This window comes from Canis lupus, chromosome 1 (assembly GCF_011100685.1).
Source record: "Canis lupus familiaris isolate Mischka breed German Shepherd chromosome 1, alternate assembly UU_Cfam_GSD_1.0, whole genome shotgun sequence".
Lineage (NCBI taxonomy): Eukaryota > Metazoa > Chordata > Mammalia > Carnivora > Canidae > Canis > Canis lupus.
Genome location: NC_049222.1, coordinates 107,349,455 through 107,371,291, shown reverse-complemented (window position 1 = coordinate 107,371,291; position 21,837 = coordinate 107,349,455). Strand labels below are relative to the sequence as shown.

The 21,837-nt window shown below is 55.9% G+C and overlaps 2 protein-coding genes across 9 annotated transcripts; one reads left to right on the top strand and one right to left on the bottom strand.

Moving 5' to 3' along the window:
• Positions 1–449: 449 nt before the first annotated feature.
• Positions 450–9,012, bottom strand: AKT1S1 (AKT1 substrate 1). 8 transcript variants are annotated; one of them, XM_038528178.1, is made up of 7 exons: positions 8,145–9,010; positions 7,339–7,422; positions 6,247–6,302; positions 4,349–4,734; positions 3,147–3,224; positions 2,888–3,057; positions 450–1,523 (listed from the first exon to the last, which is right to left on the bottom strand). In XM_038528178.1, exons 4-7 carry the CDS (start codon positions 4,725–4,727, stop codon positions 1,380–1,382), a joined length of 771 nt encoding a protein of 256 aa, XP_038384106.1. In that variant the 5' UTR covers positions 4,728–4,734; positions 6,247–6,302; positions 7,339–7,422; positions 8,145–9,010; the 3' UTR covers positions 450–1,379. The 8 variants fall into 8 exon arrangements, with proteins under 8 accessions (XP_038384106.1, XP_038384102.1, XP_038384103.1 ...); XM_038528174.1 differs by lacking the exons at positions 6,247–6,302; positions 7,339–7,422 and having other exon boundaries at positions 8,145–8,337; positions 8,801–9,012; XM_038528175.1 differs by lacking the exons at positions 6,247–6,302; positions 7,339–7,422 and having other exon boundaries at positions 8,145–8,258; positions 8,801–9,012.
• Positions 8,842–21,564, top strand: TBC1D17 (TBC1 domain family member 17). The gene is made up of 18 exons (XM_038528157.1): positions 8,842–9,035; positions 9,174–9,308; positions 9,585–9,683; positions 9,913–9,987; positions 13,759–13,882; positions 14,581–14,788; positions 15,295–15,406; positions 15,491–15,649; positions 16,005–16,133; positions 16,229–16,332; positions 16,910–17,004; positions 17,470–17,586; positions 17,666–17,766; positions 17,849–17,948; positions 19,589–19,686; positions 19,840–19,956; positions 20,664–20,750; positions 20,838–21,564. The coding sequence occupies exons 2-18, from the start codon at positions 9,288–9,290 to the stop codon at positions 21,036–21,038; spliced, it is 1,947 nt and encodes a 648-aa protein (XP_038384085.1). The 5' UTR covers positions 8,842–9,035; positions 9,174–9,287; the 3' UTR covers positions 21,039–21,564.
• The last annotated feature ends 273 nt before the right edge of the window (positions 21,565–21,837 follow it).

Sequence of the window (21,837 nt, the reverse complement as noted above, 5' to 3'; positions counted from 1 at the left end):
ACTAGATGGAACTAGTCTTATAAAAGTGGTTGATTGGCAGTTCTGTTTAAGTCTTGTCTATTGCTAGCATGTCCCAGGTGGTGGTCTGATGGGAGAGGAAGATTCCAGGTTTACTTGGCCCAGCCAGACTTCGGACCAGGTGCCATTTGTTCTCTAACTTTCAGCTGTCTTATATTAGGCAGAAAACTTCTGGCCTCAGTTGGTCGCTTCTGGCTGTCGAGACTGAGTGGATTCCAAACACTGATGCTTTGAAGACCACATTCCAACACTCATCCCCCCCAAAGATCGGGGATCAGTGGTCACACAGAACTGGAATCTCCCCCTACAACCCCATGAATCTCTTATCTGCAAAATGGGAACAGTAATTCCAACTCCCAACTTTACACTGAAAGTCAACTAGGTGCTGCTCATTCGGCTTCAAAGTGTTGAATGAACACACTCTATACTCATTTGTCAGAGGTAAAACTCTTTTAATCTCAGACCACCGCTCCCAACTCCCGATCCCCACCCACGACTCTCTTCCCCACACAAGGGCCGGAGAGCGAGGGCCCCTGCCCCCCACCTCGGGTGGACAAGGGCCCTTTAAGGCACCTGTGGGGGTGGAGGGAGAGGGGCGGGAGCTGGTGCCGTCCTGACTGCAAGGACGGACTACGATTGGCAGGCTGTTGTGGGATGGAACCGAAGAGGGTGTCAGACGCAGGGACAGGATTGGGCCATCCCTGGGAGAGGGTAGAGGGGCACATAGTCAGGACTCGGTCAAAAGCGACCCCAGTCCCAGTAGTGTAAAGAACGTAAATTTAAGGCCGCAGGCCAATCCTGGGGTTAGGAGGGTTTGGCCACGCCCCCAGAGGGCTGGAGCCTATCAGGTGGGACAAACTAGGAAGGGTGGGCTGGCGACTCCGGGAGATTGGTCAAGCCCTTTGCGTTCAAGCCAATCAAATGAAGTTGCCTACTCTCTAGGCTGTAGTGGCTTACCACTCCCCAATCCTGTGGCTTGGCTGTTCTTTTTCAACCAATGCCGCGCGAGCGAAGCTCTGGTCACTGGGCGAAAACGACAGTTGACCCTTATGAGGGCTTAAAACTAGCCACGCCCCGGTCCGGGAGCGAGCCAATCCCTTAATCGAAAGAATCTGTCGCTGGGCAAAAAAAATGCAGCGACAGACCCAATCCGGAAACTAGATAGGTCCCGCTCCTCGGCGCGAGAGGGGGTCGTGGGCTGGAAGGACGGCGGGAATTGGCGGGGAAGGGGCAATCCTGGGACCCCGGGAACCTGAGAAGCCGGTCCCGGGTCTGACTCGGATTGGCCGGGCCCAGGGGCGGGGCAGGGGTGTAGTGTGGGGCGGGGCGGACGCTGGGCCTGGAAGCGCTCTCCCTGGGCCTCAGTATTTCCGCTTCAGCTTCTGGAAGTCGCTGGTGTTGAGCCGCGGCCGCGGCAGGTCCCCGAAGACCTGGGTGTCCTCGGCCTCCCGCAGCACCAGCGCGCGCATGCTCGCCGCGATGCGGTCCAGGTCCGGCGAAGAGGGCTGCGAGACCGGGGCGGGGTCAGCGCCCGCCGCGGCCCCGCCCCAGCACTTTTTGCCTACTGCCAGGAAGGCCCTTTACCCTATCTTGCTCCTTGTAGGATCCTTCTAACCAACCCAAATACCACCTCCTCCAAGAAGCCTTCCTGGCCCTCTCTTCCTTCCCTTCTTGGCCTAACTCTACGTGCAAGAACAGCTAACCGTCCCACTATCCTTCAGTTCCTTCTTACACAGTGGAAGTGCTGTTTCTCTGCTATCAAGGCTAGATACCAGGGGGTGTCATGTCTAAGGATGTGGGTTGGGCTTGGCATTGAGTCATGTAACAATCCAGCCTCTGCCAATGACTAGCTGTCAACAAGCATTTCATCTCCTGAGGCTTCAGTCTCCCCTTTAAAACGCGCAGCTGATGACAGCGCCTGAGACAATCAGCACAGTGAGTGCTCAAGAAGTGTGAGCTACCACGTTGCCAGCGCTATAGGGAAGGGGCCTGGTTTCACGATGGCCTCCACCCAGGAGGGGCCCTGTCATTCTGTCTGCTCCAGCAATTAGGGCAATCTCCCTTTTGGCCCCACACCTTGAGCTGGGCCTAGCCTCCAGGAGAATGGGAGAGGCCACACGGACAGAGGCTGGACCTGAGCCGGTTCAGAGGTCAGACCAGCGCCCCCACCTCTCAGGCCTCAGATGTTGTTAACTGGCAATACAGGCAGACGGCAGATGGATGCTGCCAATGTGTCAAAGAGGACACGGGGGGGGGGGGGGGGGGGGGGGGGCAGGGGCGCGCGGGGGAGAGAGACACACGATGACCATGGGACTCCAGGGCTGCCTCCCTTGCAGTCTGTAACTCCTTTCCAAAAGGAGGCTGGGTTCCAATCCCAGCTCTGCCCTTTCCAAGCTGAGGTCCCGGGAAGTCACAGATACTCCCGGTGCCTCAGGGAAGTTCAGCGCTGGGTGAGGAGGAGCCACCCAGGCCAGGCCAGGAAAGCCACCTGAAGGATTGTGCCAGAGAAAGAGGAGGTAGGGGAGGAGCCAGGAACACGCAGGGTGGGGACAGAAGATGACCTAACCCCTCTGTGCCTCAGTTTCCCCTTCTGAAGGGGATACCAAAACACCTGTGCCTTGCCAGGAGCAGGTATTCTATAAATGAAGCTGTTCCTAAAACCCAGAAGAGGCTTTTCTCCATGGCACTGGGGTACACTGTAAGGCTGCAGTAGTTCAAGCTTTAGGGCTCTGGCCCAAAAATCTGCCTCCTGAGGTGGAGGGCAAGATCAAGCCCAGGAAATGTGGCTTCCATGCCAGAGGGCTTCCTGGAGGAAGTGGCTCTGAGTCCCTCCCTGCACCCTCCTCTTTTTCTCCCTTCTGCCCCTCACCGGCCCATTCTCTTCATCCGATGACCGTGCTTCTGGCCTCTTCTCCTTGAAGGCCCAGACGGGCACGGACACAGGCAGGGACTTGGCATACTGCTGTGTGGGCAGGGCTGAGGCCGGGGGCACGGAGTAGGCGGGGGGGCCAGCAGGGGTCTCCTCGCTCAGGCTGCCATCTGGGAGAGACAATGGCCTTCAGCCTCTGTCCTTGCCTTCATCCCAGCACCCTGGGGGTGGCGGAGTGGGGACAGCCTGGGACACTTACCATCTGTGCTCTCAGGGTCCGACTCACAGAAGGGGGGCAGGTCCTGGAGTGTGGCATCCTCGTCCATTACAAAGAGCCCTATGGATGAGGTTAGTGACTCAGGCCAGTCAGGTCCCCGCTGTACCCCATGTGCCACCACCACCATCTCCCCACTCCTTGCATCGGCCGGTCCCTCAAAAGCCTCAGGGCTTCTGGAATTATTCCCTCTGCCTCAAACACCCTCCCCCTTGGTTATCTGCCTGGTCATCGGCAGAAACAAATCCAGTTTCTGTCTGTTACGCCCTCAGGTGAAAACAACTGGCTGGATAAACATGAAATCTGCAAGATCTGTTTGGGATAAAGGACTCAAAATACAGACGGAGAGAACATGAGCCAACTGTGATCCCTGTTTGACAAAGAGGGACCAGGAGGCACAAGAGAAGTCAAATCACTTGCCCAAAGTTCCAGAGTTAATAATGCTGCTCGTACAGCATATTCAGTCACTAGGATTTGAATGCAGGCCTCCTGGTTCCAGAGTCTGTGCCCTGAATCCTATGCGGGTCTCCCCCAGCAACAATGAAGAAGCAAGCATTAATGGTGACAACACAGGAGTAAGTCCTACTTAGGGCACACACACCCCTCCCGCAAACTCCTAATCACTCTCCAAAGCCCTAATGTTATAGAGTCCAGTCTCTCTGAAGTATCCAACCTCCTGATTCCCCTCAAAACAGCCAGTTGCTTTCCCCGTGGCTCCCTTAAGCTGTGGCCTGCATTCCTGACTCCTCTGTAATTCCTACCTTTCTCACCAGCACTAGGCACCCCAGATTTGAAATAACTCGTTCTGCTCGAGCTCCCAGCTCAGGTTCCGACCCCATGGTCGCCACAGGGCACGGTCTCCTATTGGACTACCAATTCCTTGGCAGGACTGGGAGTCCCTCAAGAAAAGGGCCGAAGCTGGCTCTGTGTCTGTGTCTAGCACCTCCCAGCACAGAGCTGGCTCCCGGTTAACATGTAACCATACAGGCTGGGAGAGGGGAAATGACCTGCTCCAAGTCGCACAGCAGGGCCCAGGTCAAGCCAGCCTGCTCCCCCAAGGCTCTTTGAGCCTGAGGCTGCCACAGAACACCCGGGCACAGAGATAGGCGAGGCCCACCCCTCCGGGATTCTGACCTTGCAGGCCATTTGCCAAGCCCAAGAGCTACCCCAGCCCCCACCCCTCTCACCTCCATCATCGCTGACACCCAGCCGCTCCCCAGAGGTCTCCGTCTCTGTCCGCTCCTCCTCGTCTTCTTCGTCATCCTCCCTGGCCGGGGCAGGCCGAGGGGGACTCCGAGCAGGGCTGGGTGGCTGTGGTGCTGGCGGGGGCACGGGGGGCCGGGCAGCAGCAGCAGCCCTATGGGCCAGGGCGATGTCGTGGAGGCAACGGCGGGCAGCCTCAGCCAGGGCCCCACGGCCATGGGCCGCGTAGGCACAGGGGCCTGGGCGGGGTGGCGGGGGCGGCGCGGCAGTCAGCAGCACCAGCTCCGTGCCTGTCCGGGCCCGGAAGCGCTCGGCGGCCCCCACCACCGCCTCCCACAGCTCCTCGGGGCGCCCCGACGCCATCCACGCCCTGCAGGGCAGAGCAGGACAGAGAGCTGAGGCCCGGCTGGCTGCCCTGTCTGCACCTGGCCCCTACGTGTCCACCTGCCCCAAGACGCCGCTCCCACCCCTCCCAGCCACCTGGTCCCGGCTGAGCTCAGCCCCTTCCCCGAAATCTGCCACTCTCCACATTCCCCACCATCCACACCTCCTAGCACCGTCCCCAACCCTCCGGACCCATTCCTCCCGCCACGCCCAGTACCGACAGCCCCCGCCCCTCCTCTTGGCCCTGCCTAGTCCAATGTGGGCACCACCCGCCACCTGTGTGACTAAGGAGCCCTTGAGATGTGGCGGGTCCAAGGTGAGAGGTGCCATGAGTATGAAACCCACACTGGATTTTAGAAGACTTGGGACAAAAAAGGTTGGATGTCAGAGATCTCACTGGCAGTCTGAGGTTGATTACATGTGGAAAAGATGACATCTCAGATATAATGGCTAGTTGATATAAGGCGAAAATGACTTTTATCTGTTTTCCTTTGACTTTTTTAATGCAGCTTATAGAAGATTTGAAGTTATATGCCTCGCCTGCATTCTTTTTCTGCGGGACAATCATTCCAGCCTCTTCCTGAACCTCTGAGCCTCCAGTTCGGGCCCCTTGGGGTCCTCCTACACTGGAACTGCCCTTGCCTCTCCCTAGTATCCCCAGGACATGGTCGTAACCCCGGCTCTGCACTCAGCTTCACAACCTTCCAGACTTCTGAGCCCTCAGACCTGCAGTTAAATAGTTCCCCTATACCAGGTCCCCCTATACCTGGATAACTTGTTCCCTGATTACTTGTTGACCTTTCTCTCACCCTAGCGTGGAAGGAGCTTCCCCTCATCCCAGATGGGCTCAGTCCCCACTCTCTGGACTCCTACAATGTCTGAGAGTCCTTCCATTCTAGCACATATTCCCATGGGGAGTACTGTCTGGATCCACCTCCATCTCCCCAGCCACTGTGGAGCCACCTGAGGGGGAGCCCATGGGATTAATCTCTGAGCCGCCAGCATTGCCCAGCACCTGACAGGCCTCAGAGACCAGGGATGGAGCAGAAAATGGTGTGCAAGCTGCTCTCTGCGCCTAGACTCCATCCATGAAATTTTGTATTTCCTACAAGACTTTTCTGCCAGATGCCTTCCCTAGACCCACAATGCCCTGGGCTACATCCATTATACCTCACTGTCATTTGAGCTTGTGACAATTGTACCTGTCTGCCTCCTCCATCACACATCTGAGCTCCCCAAGGTCGGGGATCTGTACCCCAGAACAGGTCTGTCCTAAGCAGACAATCTACTGGATGCATCTACTTATGAAATGAAAAGAACAAGGGGTTGGGGTGCCTGGCTAGCTCAACTGGAAGAGCATGCAACTCTTGATCTTGGGATTGTAATCAAGAGCCCCACAAAGGGTGTAGAGATTATTTAAATAAATAAACAAACTTAAAGAAGAGAGAGAGAGAGAAAAGAGCAAGGGCAAGTGGGCTGGCTTCCGGCCATCTCAAACCTGCTGTGTGACCTTGGACCACTGACTGGCCCTCTCTGTGTCTCATTTTCTTCTTCCTGTAAATCAAAGTGGTTAAACCAGGACTGCTGGGAAGCCAAGAAGCCTCCTCAGGGAGGTAGGGGGCACCCCAACATTGGAGGAATTCAAGCAAGGTTCTAGTCCAGCCAGGGTTATTTGATTTCAATGTGCAGGCCCTTTTCAACTTATAATCACATGAACCAGTGTTTGCTGAGCACTGACTCTGTGTAGGGAGTCTACACCTCTCATTTCACCTCCCACCTGACCCACTAAGGTGGGAGCTGTTACCTCACTAATGAGACAGCCAAGGCCCATAGAGTACAAAGCCCTTGCTGGAAGCCACACACAGTGAGGTCACAACCAGCACCATTCCTGACAGACCCCATGGCAAACTCACCCTGCACTTCCCACATGCCAGGCAGGGATGCAAATGGATCATCACCATTCTCATGCTACCTTCTCCCCAACCCTATGAGGCAGGGGCTGTTATTACCCTATTTCATGGTTGCACATCAAGGGCTTAGGGAGATTCAGTATCTCGATGAGGTAAAAGGGGCTGGAGAGGAGAGCCTGTTCTTAATCCCAAATGCCATCTTGCCTTCCTTATCAGGAAAGGTTTACATTCAGATGGAGAAAGTGAGGCTCAGACAGCCTAAGGCATTGGTCAGAGTCCCAGAAGTTAAATGGGTCAGAGCAGGGCTGACTCTGCTGTTTGCCTGACTCCAAAATCCAATAGAACTGAGAAGTGCTCAGGGTCTCACCTACCAGAAGGAGGAAACCAAGGCTCAGGGCAGGGAAATGACTGGCCCAAGGTCACACAGCCTGGCAGTGCTAGGCCTAGGGCTTTCACATCTCTGGGACATCAGGATTAAACTCTCTGTCCTAGATCTTAGAGTAGTTACAGGATTGAAAAGAGTGTAATGGGGGTGAGTGGGTGTGAGGGTCCTCCCACTGTAAAGAGGAGGAGAACTGGGCAAATACAAGGAGGGCAACTCAACTTCTCTGCCAAGGCCTGGGGGCTCTCTGGCATTAGTTGTTTAAAAGTAGAGTGGCCAAGACCAGGGGAGACTCTACCCTTTCAGCTGCTGGAGGAAGTCTTGTATCCTCTAAGGAGCTCAGAGATGGACGGAGGGTCCTCAGCCAACCAATTTGAGGAGCCTAGGATTAGGGAGAGAGGTGAGACTTGTCCCCCAGAGGAGGGGGAGGGGAAAGCTAAGGTAATTGGCCCTTTAGGATGAGATGAGGAGGTGAACTGAAAGAAGTAACTCTAGGAAGAGGTGAGGAAAGAGGCAAAGTCCACCACGCAAGGAGGAATGCTAATTAAGCCCCCTTCCGACCACCTGTCAAATTGGCAGTGCACCCCCGCCCCAAAGTGGGAGAAACTCGAGGGTGGCCCCCCAGCCCCCACCCCGCGAGGCCGGGGGAAAGGTGAAGGCCTGGGCTCTTCCTCGACCTCTCAGAAACCTTCTCCCCACCTCGCCCGGGGGTCCAGGGAGGACCCACTTCTCTAGGAAGAAAACAGGAAATCCCGCCCAGGTGGGGGGCCAGGACCGGAAGTCCCGCCTTTGGACGGGTGAGGGGAGCCCCGAGTCCCCCCGAGCAACCCCCAGACCCTGTGGACATGGTCCACGCCAAGGCAAGGATCCTAGTGGGTCTGCAGACCGGAGGATAAGTCTGTCTAGGTTTTGCCTCCAGTGAGACACAACGGTTCCCGCGGGCTACCCCTTCCTAGCGCTCAGCGTAGGGTCGCTGGAAGATCTCTGCCCTCTGATCTACTCAGGCCATACCCCTCCCGCGAGCGGCTCGCCCTCCCAGCGCCCCTCTCCTCCGGACGGCCAAATCCTCCCCACACCGCGGTTCACAACGCCGCCTCCACTCACGTGCCCGTAGCCAGCATGGCCGGCCCGGCGCCGTCGCCGCCCTCAAAAGACATGGCGGCGCCTCGCGTCACTTCCGCGTGGTTGGCCCTCCTCCATGCTGCACACTCCGCCTCCCTTATCGGGGCCGCCCGAGACCATAATGACCACGGGGACATCACCGGATCACAGTGGGACAGTGGCGACAGCAGGGTGCCCATAAGAAAGATGGTGAAAGAAAGGCTTCAGCTTGCTCGGAAACAAGCCAAGACCATTTCGATTTGCTAAGAAATACGGCCGTCGGCACGTGTATTCTCAGGACCACAGTAAACTAAGGCCAGCGACCTGACGCCCCTCACCCATTGTCAACTTCTTCCACAGAAATGGAGGAAAGTAGTGCCCATTAACGACATGGCAACCATCCTAGCATCACTTGCCCAAAGCGTACATGGACTCTCCCTCCAGCCTATCCCCCTTTTCAGCACCAATGCTGGGGAAGATCCAATATGGCAACTTTTTTTGCTTCGCTTTGCCAGGCTTCAATATGGCGGCCTACACCGCCGCCTCCCGACGGTGACTCAGGAATTCGACTGGGTCCGCTTCGTACCCGGGGATACTGACGGCTTCATCCCGTTAACCCAAGTCCCTCAGCACCTCTCGTGACGTACGCCTCCTCTCACCTTCTTTTCCTTTACCCGTCTGTTTTCCAGGACCTTGCTGTTGCGCCCCTCAGAGAGATGGGACTGCCCCGCATTAACATGGCCGCAGCTGACAAGCTTTGGCCGTGCCCTCGAGCAAAATGGAATCTCCTTGGCTTCGATGCCAGTATACAATATGGAGAAAGAAGGAGGTGTTTCGGAGAGCGCTGGGGCGAGGGGGTGGAGCCCTTGGATCCTCCCCCTTGTTTACTCCATGGTAAGGGAAGCGGCACTGCGCATGCGCACTCTCGCTGGCCTGCCCCTCCTTCCCCGTGCGTGCCATGTGACTTACACCCTCGTGGTTCAAGTTCAGCCACCCCGTTCTGAAAGGTGGTTACGTCCACTCCTGTTCTAGAACAGGCAAGGGCGCTACCACTGTCCAGGCTTGAGGGGAGTCTCCTATCCGGATGTGACAGCACGGTGACCCGGAAAGGGAGAGGGCCGGGGCAGTGGGACCTCGGCCGCGGCTATGGAGGGAGCCGGCTACAGGGTAAGCACTGGGAACGCGTTCTTTCCCTCCTGGGGATGCGAAGCGACGCCCTCTGGTAGTCGGCTTCGCCCAACGCCCTGCCGGAGCTCTGGGAGCCCGGCTGAGCCGGAGCAAAGACACCATTCCTTTATAAATACTCTGTCACCCTCCCCTCGGCTGCCCTAGGGAAGACCCTTACCTTGTGGCCCCGCCCCCGCCGGCTGGGACGTTCCTCTGGGCACCGCCCCCTGGCTGTCCTGCGCTTGGGTCCCGCCCCTCACCGATTTGTGTCCGCAGGTGGTGTTTGAGAAGGGTGGTGTGTATCTGCACACCAGCGCCAAGAAGCACCAGGACCCGGACTCCCTCATCGCTGGCGTCATCCGCGTTGTGGAGAAGGTGGGCCAGGAGGGAGCAGGGCTCCGGCGGGCCCTGGGCGAGATGGAGGCGGCGTCTATAGGAGTATGATCTAGGAGGTCACGATGGGACCTTAAGAAGGCAGGGAGCGCGGACTGGGGGTATAAGGGGGGCTTTGTAAGCCTGAGGGTCCGGGCCGGGGAAGAAGTACAGAAATACGGCTTGCGGTGATTGGAGGGGAGTCTCTCTAATTCCTCTTTTCTTTCCTCAGGACAGCGATGTTCTCCTGCATTGGGTTCCTGTAGAGGAGGCTGGAGATTCCACCCAAATTCTCTTCTCCAAGAAGGTAGGCTTTTCTCTCTTCTCGTTTCTCCACTCGCTTTTTTCCAGGTTCAGGCAGTGGAAGATGTTTGAAGGACCTGGATGCAAACCCAGACTTACTTTTGGAGCTTGTGTGATCCTTGTTGGGATCTAGGTTCTCTTTGCTCCTTGGTTTCCTCTTGTCTGTAAAATGGAGCTGAAGATGCCCGATCAAAAGAAAGCTGACACCATGAGATTTGTAGCCTAGGGGACAGCTGCCCCCTCATCTGTTTGCTCTTAGGAGAGCCCTGCCAGGGTGCGAGAGGACGGCGTGGCCTGTGGATTCGGGTTCCACGAGCTCTCAGTCCACAAGAGCCTGAAGGGGTGTGGCATGTCCCCTTCAGAGAGGAAACACACCCTGACCCAGGTGGCTCACCCACTTCCCAGGACACCTTCCTACCCTGGGTGCCAGACTTTGCCCTTCTTGTTCTTAGAGGCTCCTGAGGCTTTTTGTCACCAGGCTCTGTGCTGGGACCCAGAGAGGAGTCTGACTTGGACCCTGCCTCAGTCTTCACCCCCATTCTACTTTGGGAAACTGAGGCACAATGATTGGAAGTTCCTTTTGCAAGATCAAAAAGCTAGGAGGTGTTGGAACTTGAGTTTGATACCAGACTCTCTGATTCCAGAGGCCTGCCCCTTTCTGGAGGAAGCAGACATTGCGCTGGAACCGTAAGGATAAGGGAGCAAGAAAATACTTCAGGGATGGCAGGAGGAAATGGGGTGTCTCTGTAGAGCAGTTTGCTGGAAAGATGGTTGATTCTGAAATGCCCGACTGGGAAGCTTGGATGATGTTCTAGAGGCCTCGGGGAACCATGGGAGGAGAAGGGTGTGGGTGTGGAAAGCTCTCCTGAGAGACCGTGCTGGGAATGGGCAGGTCCGAATAGAGGGAAGTTGGAGGCAGGGAGGTCAGGAAGAAGGTTAGAATGGTGTACCAGGGGTAGAGAGAATGAAGCCTCACTTGGGGCAGTGGGGGTTTGAATAACCTGGCGAGGGTGTGTATGTGTGTGTGAGACAAATGGAGATTCCAGAATTCTGCTCAAGCCAGGGTTGAGGAGGAAGCATCGAGCATTCTGCGTTTTTTGTCAGCTTCGCAGGTCGGCTGAGTGCCTCTCTTGAAAATGTGACTGTCCTCTTCGGCAATCTTATTTTTGACTAACACAAACCCACTGAGGGGGGCTCCTGAGTGACTCAGTTGTTGAGCGTCTGCCTTTGGCTCAGGTTGTGATCCTGGGGTCCTGGGATCAAGTCTCGCGAGCCTACTTCTCCTGCCTACATTTCTGCCTCTCTCTGTGTGTCTCTAATGAAGAAATAAATAAAATCCTGGGATCCCTGGGTGGCGCAGTGGTTTGGCGCCTGCCTTTGGCCCAGGGCGCGATCCTGGAGACCCGGGATCGAATCCCACATCGGGCTTCCGGTGCATGGAGCCTGCTTCTCCCTCTGCCTATGTCTCTGCCCCTCTCTCTTTCTCTCTCTGTGACTATCATAAATAAATAAAAATTAAAAAAAAAAAAATCTTAAAAAAAAAAAAAAAAAACCTCGCTGAGGTAGACTGCAGTGGAAAAGGCACACACGCAGAATACGCTTAGCTCCAGGGAACACAAAATCTGGCGGAAGACAAGTTAACAGACAAGTTTATTTTTCTCATTTTATAAGACACTCAAAGAGGCTGCTGGCCTTGGCTGGCAATGTCGGGGCCCAGATTGTTGAGACCCTCCTTTGCGTGCCCTGGTAATTTTTTAATGATTTAGCTGCAGCTCCTGTATCTGCCTTTTGAGGCAGGAAGAAGGGGGCAAGCAGGGTGCCAGTCACATCTGTCCTCATCAGAAAAAAACAAGGCATTTCCCAGATGCTCTGCATCAGGTAGGAGTTATATTTGGCCACGTGGAATAGAAACAGAAACGACCGTGGCTTCAGCTCGATAGTAGCTCATACTTCTCGCTTGAAAAGTCTAGAAGTCAGCAGTACAGGTTCACATGTCATCACCAATCCTTCCATCTTTGCTGTGTCATTCTCGGCATGGGGCGCCTTCCTCACGGCTGCCTTATGGACCAAAAAGGCTGCTGGAGCTCCAGCTTTTTTGACTGGTTTTGCTCACTTTGTACGCGTTGCATGTTGGTCAGGAGCTTTGCTCGTCCTGATTACTTATGGAAGCCTGCTGCTAGAGCAGCCACCATTCCTTGTGGCAGAGGGCAAGAGCTCTTGCCAGGCAATTAAACAGTCCATCCTGGGAGGGGTACATCCCAGCCCTTTGGTCAGAACAGGTTGCATAGCTCCACCCAGCCAGTAGAGCTCAGTGAGCTACGATCCTGCCATGTGCCCAAGAAGCAGAGGGCTGCAAATGCTGGCAGAAAACAATACTGATTCTCGTTATGTTATGTAAACATTGATGAAACATGAGATTCATCTCACAAAACATGGGGACCAGGGATGGTTTTCCCAGGGATGGTTCAACAGCCCTGTGAACAGGTGTCTTAGTGACTTCCTTCATGGTCCCAGTTGGCTGCCAAAGCTCCAGACACCATGCTTTCCCTCAACAGCACCCAAAGACTGGCCTGAATAGGGTGCTGGTCAACCCTGTACATGCCTTTTTATAATCAAGAATTTCCCGGGATCCCTGGGTGGCGCAGCGGTTTGGCGCCTGCCTTTGGCCCAGGGAGCGATCCTGGAGACCCGGGATCGAATCCCACGTCGGGCTCCCGGCATGGGGCCTGCTTCTCCCTCTGCCTGTGTCTCTGCCTCTCTCTCTCTCTCTCTCTCTCTCTCTCTCTGTGTGTGTGACTATCATAAGTAAGTAAAAAAATTAAAAAAAAAAAAAAAAGATTTTCCCTTTTAAACTCTCCACCAATGGCATCTCAGCTTCCACTGGCCAGAGGTAGGGCCCAAGGCTACTCAGAACCACAAAGAAGGCTGGGAAAACAAATAGTGGGAAGTTTTAGCTTCTGTTTTGGGGAGGGCTCTGTCAACGTAGAAGGAATAGCAGAAATGGCTTTCATGTAGGACCCATCTGGGTTCTTCCAATAAGGTCCCATCAGGCAGGGTTTCATCACAGGAGACACAAAACACTCCGATTACTGTCAGCAGGAAGGGATTAAAGGCAGATGAGTAGAAGCTTGCCAGATTTTACAAGGGCTAGTAGAACAGGAGTGACCTTATAGAACTGACCTGCCAGGGGAGTTGCCACCACTTCCAAAATGAGGGCAGTGAGGAGAGATCATCATGGCACCTATGGAGGCCCAAGAACACTACCACCCGAGCTGCCACCCAAGGGCAGGAAGCCAGTTGGCTCTCACCAAGCTAGATGACTGAATGCTGGGAGACTGAGCTAGCTGTCACTTCTATCCTAGTCACCTCTCTGTGTGGGAAAACAGGAGTGTCCACCATTAATGACACAGCCTGATTGGCAGGAAGTTGGCTCTTTCCTGCTTTCTACTTGCTTACATCTTGTGTCTTGACCTCTAGGCTTCAAAGGAGCCTGGGAAATGTGGTTTTCACTTTCGAGCCTTTGCCTGACAGGATGGTGCACACTAGCCTGGGAAGGGACTCCAGTCGCTGCAGCCCTCCCTGTCCTTCCCCATGGCTGGTGGCCAGCACCATCAGCTGTGACAGCACTGTGACCCTCAGCATGGCCTCATCTGCACTGCTGTCTGCCTCAGTTTCTTTATTTGTTCACTGAGGCTGCCTTCCAGGTCAGCCTTGCAGCTTGGATCTGGAAACTCTGAATCTACAGCCCCTCACTCTTTTCCTTTCATTTCCCAAGGATGTCAGTGGGGGTGACTCGTGCACTTCTGAGGATGAACCGACCTTTGACCCCGGCTATGAACCCGACTGGGCAGTCATTAGCACTGTGCGGCCACAGTCCAGCCACTCAGAGCCCACTAGAGGTAGGCTGAGCCGGTGCCCCTGGGGGGCAGGTGGAGACATGTCTTACCCTCAGTGGTCATGGCTCCACAGGCTTTGCTGACCACAGTCAAGATGGCCATCGGTGCTGGCCTTCCAGTCTCAGGAGAATGGATCGGGGCGCAGGACTGTCCCTAGCCCAGGTCCAGCCTCGCAGGTCCTCCAGGGGTTGCAGCCTTGCTCATCTCACTGGGCTCCTGGATTGTTTGTGGGCAATCATGAGTCCTGCCTGTGAAGGTTTCCAGGCTGTAAGGGTGACAGTTACAGGGTGAGAGGGTGATGTAGGTTATCCCGGAGTGCAGGGGGCACCAGAGGAGGCATCTGGCCCCTCTGGGGAATGGAGAAGCCTTCCAGGAAGGAGTGATGCCAGCCCCTGGCTCTTGGGGGGAGACCTGGGAGTTTTCTCCCCAGCAGAGAGGGCAGCCATGCAAGGCCAGAGGCACAGGGCGGCCCTGGTGTGTTTAGGATATTCGAGCTGTGGCTCGAGTATGGTGTCTGGAGTGAAGAGGGGGCAGGAGATAGACCTGAGGGGCCTGCCATGAGGTTGAGGAACATGGGCTTCACTCTGAGGGCCACAGAGCGCCAAGGGAGATCTTAGAGCAAGTCAGTTGTGTTTCCAAGGACATGGGAGGTGACCCAGGGCTCCCAAGCAGCTCTCAGAGGCTATCTGTGCTGTTCCTAGGTGTGGAGCCCAGTTCCCCCCGGGGCTCATGGGCGTTCTCGGTGAGTCTTGGGGAGCTCAAGTCCATCCGCCGGTCCAAGCCTGGCCTCAGCTGGGCCTACCTGGTCCTGGTGACCCAGGCTGGAGGCTCCCTGCCCGCCCTGCACTTTCACCGCGGGGGTACCCGAGCCCTTCTCCGTGTCCTCAGCCGCTACCTGCTGTTGGCCAGGTGAGCCTCTTCCCAGCACCGGGCTTTTGCAGCTGCAGCCGGGCCCCTTGGGACTGTGAAAACAACAGCCTGATTGAAAAACAGAAAAAGGGGATCAACGGGCACGTGTAACCGTAAAGCCAAGGGATTGTCTGATTTCGGGCAGGACTTGGGTCCTGGAACATTAAGAAGAATTGTTTTTCTTCCCTCTGAGTTGGTATCGTGCTGGGGCAGGGGGGTTTCTGGAGACCTGGCTTAGCATCCCTGGTGACAGAAGCATCTCCTTCCCCAGCAGCATCCCCTGAGCTGCCTTGCACTGGCCTGTCCCTGAACCGGTCACTCTGGCAGGCAGGACGGCCTTGGCCCTCAGTGGCCAGCCCTGGGTTGTGTGGCTCGCCCCCGGGGTCCAGCTATGGTCAGGCCTTAGGTGAAGGATTTCCCGGGGGCCATTTGACACTGGGCCCCAAGGGGGAAGGGACACAGGTGAGGCCTTTGGCCTGCATGTCACCATCCTGCCCCCTCCCCAGCTCCCCGCAGGACTCCCGCCTCTACCTTGTTTTCCCCCACGACTCGTCGGCCCTCTCCAGCTCCTTTCACCACCTCCAGCTCTTTGACCAGGACAGCTCCAACGTGGTGTCTGTGAGTGTCCCAGAGCCCTGCCTGGCCCCTGTGGGTGGGATGGGGTGGAGCTGTGACTCCCCTCCCCCTTGGCCCTGTCCACAGCGCTTTCTCCAGGACCCCTACTCCACCACCTTCAGCAGCTTCTCCCGCGTGACCAACTTCTTCCGGGGAGCCCTGCAGCCACACCCAGAGGGGGCCTCCCCCGACCTTCCTCCACCCCCTGATGACGAGCCAGAGCCTGGGTTTGAGGTCATTTCCTGTGTGAGTATCAGGTGGACCCTGCTGTCTTCTGGCTGTCACCTGGGCAGCCGACTATAAATCCGTGGGCCTCCTTTTCCCCGGTGTTGGGGATGATCCAGTCCCCCATTCATCAGATGGCATGAGGAGTGATTTCAGGGAGAGTGTTTCGTAGCCTGCGTACCCATCACCTGTTATTACCGGGGGGCCCTTCCTGACGTGGAGGGTGGCTTTGGTGCTGACCCAGAGAAGTGGGTACTTCCCACCTTGCCTGCTGTTTGTGGAGCTGAGAAGGACTCTGAGTTAACTTGCAGGTGGCCTGGGATGGGGCCAGGGAGGATGTGGGTGGCCTGGGGCTCACCTGCGTTGTATGGCGCAGGTGGAGTTGGGGCCACGGCCAGCTGTGGAGCGGGCCCCTCCAGTCACAGAGGAGGAGTGGACCCACCATGTGGGACCCGAGGGCCGCCTGCAGGAGGTCCCAGTGCTGAAGGCCCGCATCTTCTCGGGGGTAAGGCGCCGGGGGTGTCTTGTCAGGGGGCAGTTAGGGGGACTGGGTGGAGCCAGGGGCCCCCTCTGAACCGCTGGACCCTCTCTCTCTCCCAGGGTCTGAGCCCTGGCCTGAGGCGTGACGCTTGGAAGTTCCTCCTGGGGTACCTCAGCTGGGAGGGCTCGGCCGAGGAGCATAAGGCCCATGTACGCAAGAAAACGTGAGTGAGAGGCTATGACCCCCCTCACCAGGCTCCGGCTCTCCAAGTCGGACATATCCCCCATCACAGCACAGTACCTGGCACATCACGGGTGCACAGCGTCAGGCATGAGCCCTCTGTGTGCTGGGCACCGCCATCATACAGGCAGACAGCAGGAAGCAGGCAGGCTTGTCTCCCATGTCCATCGCTGTTTTTTTGTTCTAGCAATCATTGCTCTGTGGCGGGCTTCCTTACCCCATGGGGCCCGCTTCTCCTCTCACCTGGTACACGTTGCGCCCCTGCTATGTGTCCTGGCCCCCGCCCCAGTGCTCTCTGTCCAGCGAGGATGACAGACTTTGAACAAAAGCCCACAGAGGGGGCACCTGGCTGGCTCAGTTAGTAGAGCATGCAACTCTTGATCTTGGAGTTAGGAGTTCGAATCCTACGTTGGGGGATAGAGATTACTTTAAAAAAATTTCTTTAAAAAAAAAACTCACGAGGATGTTCTGTGTCATGAGAGATGTCAGAAATAAGACGCTTGGGGGTGGCAAGGATGAGTAGGTGGCCTAGTTCTCACCTCCCCCGTCCCCCCACCCAGGGATGAGTACTTCCGAATGAAGCTGCAGTGGAAATCCGTGAGCCCCGAGCAGGAGCGGAGGAACTCACTGCTGCATGGTTACCGCAGCCTCATCGGTAGGTTGCGGAGCCAAGGGTGGGTGGAGAGATGGCAAACAGCAGGGAGAGGACGGGGAAGCCCCTGCCTCCCCAGGAATAGGATGACACCCTCTGCAATGGGGAGATGAGGGGGAGCAGTGGTGGGAGTAGCCAGGATGGGCAGGAGGAGATGGGGAGCAGATAAGGGAGCCAGACCCCTCAGGGTTTGGATCTGCTGTCTACTCCTCGTGAGATCTTGGCAAGTGATTTTGCCTCCTTGGGCCTCTGTTTCCCATCTGTGGATGGTTAGTAGCTGGGAGGCTGTGGCAGTGTGGCTAGCATGAAGCAGTGGAAATCCTCATGCCAAGGCACTCGAGATAGTTTCTGGACCGACTCATACCTGCCTAGGGTCTGCCACGGAGGAGTGGGGGCTGGTGCCTGGGGCCAGTAGTGATGGACCCCCGCAGCCTTTCCACCTTAGCGTTTTGCACCCTGTCTTTACAGAGAGAGATGTGAGCCGTACTGATAGGACCAACAAATTCTATGAGGGTCCTGAGAACCCAGGGCTGGGCCTGCTGAACGACATCCTCCTCACCTACTGCATGTACCACTTTGATCTCGGTGCGACGCCAGCCCAGGAAGGGGTTGGGGGCCAGGCCTTCCCTTGGGGGGTGCTGATCTCCTGTCCACCCACTGCCAGGCTATGTCCAGGGCATGAGTGATCTCCTCTCCCCGATCCTCTACGTCATTCAGAACGAGGTGGATGCCTTCTGGTGTTTCTGTGGCTTCATGGAGCTCGTGGTGAGGCCCAAGGCAGGCACGGGAGGCAGACCCCCTCCAAGGGATTGGGGTCTGGCTCCTCACGTGGCCCTCCCTCCTGCAGCACGGGAACTTCGAGGAGAGTCAGGAGACAATGAAGCGGCAACTCGGACAACTGCTGCTGCTCTTGAGAGTGCTGGACCCGCCGCTTTGTGATTTCCTGGGTAAGTGTCTCAGTGGGCCGGCAAGGAAGTGAGGGGCTGCAAGCCTGCCATGTCATCCCTGGAACTGGCCACTGACGGTGTCAAGGACATTTGGGCCGGGTCCAGACAAGAGAAACCTCTCTGCAAAAGCCAGAACCTAAAATATACACATAAAAGCAGGATTGGTTTGGAGCAAAACCCCAGTGAGTGTGGTTGTGAGCGCCTCGTGTACCCTGCCTGCCCCATGGAGCTGGCTCCTTCAGGCTACCCTCAATCCCATACTTTGCAGATGAGGCCTGGGGTTGGCTCCTGGCCCTTCTCACCTCCTCTCCCTTTGAGCCGGGGATCACAACGCTGTTCTCTGGGCTCTGGGGCTGGGACTGCTGGAGTCTGGCTTTAAAATCATTTCTTGTTGCATATACGGTATTAAGGGGAGAAAAAAAATTCCCATAAAGAAAGTAAAAAATGCTATTGATGGTATTGTTCTCTTTTTTTTTTTTTTTTTTTTTTTTGGTATTCTTTTGAACACAGATGATGAATTAACTCATTTATGGGCATTTCTTTACTGAAATTTAGGTGGCCTTGGGGGAGGGAGATATTGCTAGCATCACTTCACTGAAGAGGAAACAGTGCAAGAAAACACTTCCACGGGTGCTTGGACACTCGCTGCCCGACTTTGTGACCTTCTGTCTTAAATACGTACAAGAGGAGGTCAAACTCGATCTGCTGGACATTGAGGTTATTTGTAGTTTTTCATCAGGACGAATATTGTCTGGATAATTTCTTTACGTTAAATTCCAAGAAGTGGAATTATATTAGGGGCAGTAGATCTTTTTACAGCTTTTGAAACGTTTGTTCCTATCAGTGCTTTCCTGGAAATTTTTACCAGCTTATGTTTTTGTTAGCTGAGTTATGTGAGTGTCCACTTCCTCTCGTGTCCACTGTCATCGAGTATTAAAGATTTTTTTCCCTGAGTGTCCTGCATCCTTCTTATGAGACAGTAGAAAACGGAATTAGCTCACCTCATTTGGGAGTCTGGAAGGCAGGATGGAAAAGGTTCCTTTTGACACAGCATTCCTGGCTCACCCCTGAAGCCTTCCCTTCCTGGGCATAAGTTACTTGTCTAGACTGGTAGAGATTCTTTTTTTCTTTTTTTTTAAGATTTTATAGAGAAAAGAGAGAGAGAGAGAGAGGCAGAGACACAGAGGGAGAAGCAGGCACCATGCAGGGAGCCTGACATGTGACTCGATCGCGGGTCTCCAGGATCACGCTGTGGGCTGCAGGGGGCGCTAAACTGCTGCGCCACTGGGACTGCCCACTGGTAGAGATTTTTTTTTTCTTTTTTTTTTTTTTTTTTAATATTTTACTTATTTATTCATAAGAGACACACACAGAGAGAGGCAAAGACACAGGCAGAGGGAGAAGCAGGTTCCATGCCAGGAGCCCGATATGGGACTCGATTCCGGGTCTCCAGGATCACACCCCAGGCTGCAGGCGGCGCTAAACCGCTGCGCCACGGGGCTGCCCCTGGTAGAGATTCTTCCAGCCAGAATAGGAGTCTCAGTCTGACCACCATGCACACTGAATTAGAATGGGATTGGAATGGATTTTGAGCTTGTTCTTTGCTGAGTACCACCCTTCCCACCACTGTCTTCCTCCAGACTCCCAGGACTCTGGCTCTCTTTGCTTCTGCTTCCGGTGGCTGCTCATCTGGTTCAAGAGAGAATTCCCCTTCCCGGATGTCCTCCGGCTGTGGGAGGTGGGCCTGCCAGTTTGGGTGGAAGGGCAGAGAGAAATCGGTCAGCTGTTCTGAGCTGGGAGGCTGCTGGGAAATGGACAGAGGGGTGGGGGCAGACCTAGGTGGGACCTCAGGCAGAGCCTGGGCCATGACAACTCCCTCTGGTTCTTCTAGGTGCTGTGGACAGGCCTCCCTGGCCCCAATCTGCACCTGCTGGTGGCCTGTGCCATTCTGGACATGGAACGTGATACCCTCATGCTTTCTGGCTTTGGCTCCAATGAGATCCTCAAGGTGAGGCCCTGGCTCCTTCCCAGTCCTCCCCCTCTCCCTGCCCACCCTGACCTGGATAAATGGACATGTCAGTTGAGGTGAGAACTCTGTGGAGGCTGGCACTATGCCTGTGCCCCAGTACCTTGGGGTAGTAGGTATTCAAAATAGGATTATTTAAAATCTGGTTGCCTAGGGATGCCTGGGTGGCTCAGCGGTTGGGCGCCTGCCCTCGGCTCAGGTCGTGATCCCGGGATTCGGGATCAAGTCTTGTATCAGGTTCCCTGCATGGTGCCCGCTTCTCCCTCTGCCTATGTCTCTGCCTCTGTCTGTCTCTCTCATGAATAAATAAAAATAAAATATGGTTGGCTAAGCGGTGAGGGAACCATGGCCATGAGACCCGGCCTGTTTTTCTCTACTCCATCCTATCCCTGGCTCCCAGCAGTGCCCTCAGTGTGGCCAGCACATGACGGGGGTACCTGTCCCTGCTCCAGTACATTAATGAGAGGCAGGGCCGTAGAGGTGGAGCTCAGTGTCCTTTCCCTTCACGGTATCCTGCAGCTGGCTAGCAGCCTAAGAGGGAATGACCTCCCCTTCCCCCCGAGTCCCCGGCTCCACCCACTGTCTTTCCTCCATTGTATCCCCAGCACGAGGCACTGAGTGGGCGCTCGGGCGGTGGTGGTTGAGTGCTGGCAGGCAGGCAGGCAGGCCTGACCCACCCCCTCCCACAGCACATCAACGAGCTGACCATGAAGCTGAGCGTAGAGGACGTGCTGACACGGGCTGAGGCCCTCTACCGGCAGCTGACCACCTGCCCGGTGAGTTCATGACCTCTCCCACAGCCTTCCCCACCGGCCACCTTTGGTAAACTGCTGACTTTTCGCATCCACCCCCCACCCCTCCAGGAGCTGCCCCACAATGTACAGGAGGTCTTGGGTCTGGTGCCACCCACAGAGCCCCGAAGTCCCTCGCCCCCTGCCTCGCCACTGCCTCTCTCCCCCACCCGGGCCCCACCAGCCCCACCGCCCCCTGAGGACACAGCCCCGCAGCCAGACAGCAGCCTGGAGATCCTGCCAGAGGAGGAAGAGGAAAGTGCAGAGTCCTAACCCCCTGGGCCGGTAGGCCCGCCCAGCACAGGCACTTTATCCAGCTCCCAGAGGCTGGGGAGGAAGGGTGCGAAAAGGGCAGGCCTTCCCACCGTGCCTCCCGTGCCCTCCCAGTGAGCTGATATCATTAAACTGACACTTCTGGCGTCCAGTTGTCCTCATGTAGGTGGAGGAAGGAGGCTGCCACCTTGGCACCGACCCGGATGGGGGAAGGGGGTGGCTTGTGGTCCCTTTTGGCCATGCTGCAGCGCTGACATCTGACCCTGGTGATCTTGATCCAGCCAATGAGATGTTAAGAGAAGGCCCCTTGTGGGCTCGTGGAGGTAGGGCTCTATCACCCGCCTGGATTTGGGGCTTTTGGAGGAGTGAGGATGGGGTGCTGGGGTATGGCCACCACCAGCAGCTGTGTGGGGACACTTCCTGGACATAATCGAGATGGAAGGGCCTGCAGAGCTGTTCAGACACTCTGGGGACTCTGCTTACCAGCTTCTTGTTATGTGAAAAAATAAACTAGTGTTTAACTCCAGTGCTTATCGAGCTTTCTGTTACTGGGATCAGGACTCCATTGTTTTGTGACAGCCAGAGTGGACACCGTGCTTACCATTTACCAGGGGCACAAAGCAGTGTCAGTCCTGTCCCTCCTCTCCCCCTCTCTCAGTGGAACCCCTACTCCCCAGGGACAGCTTCTGGGACTCCAGAATAGGTGCAGCCCCTTCTACTGTGAAGGCTACTGGCTTCGGCTCCAATGAGATCCTCAAGGTGAGGCCCTTGGGAACCCAGGGAGAGGGCAGGACCACAC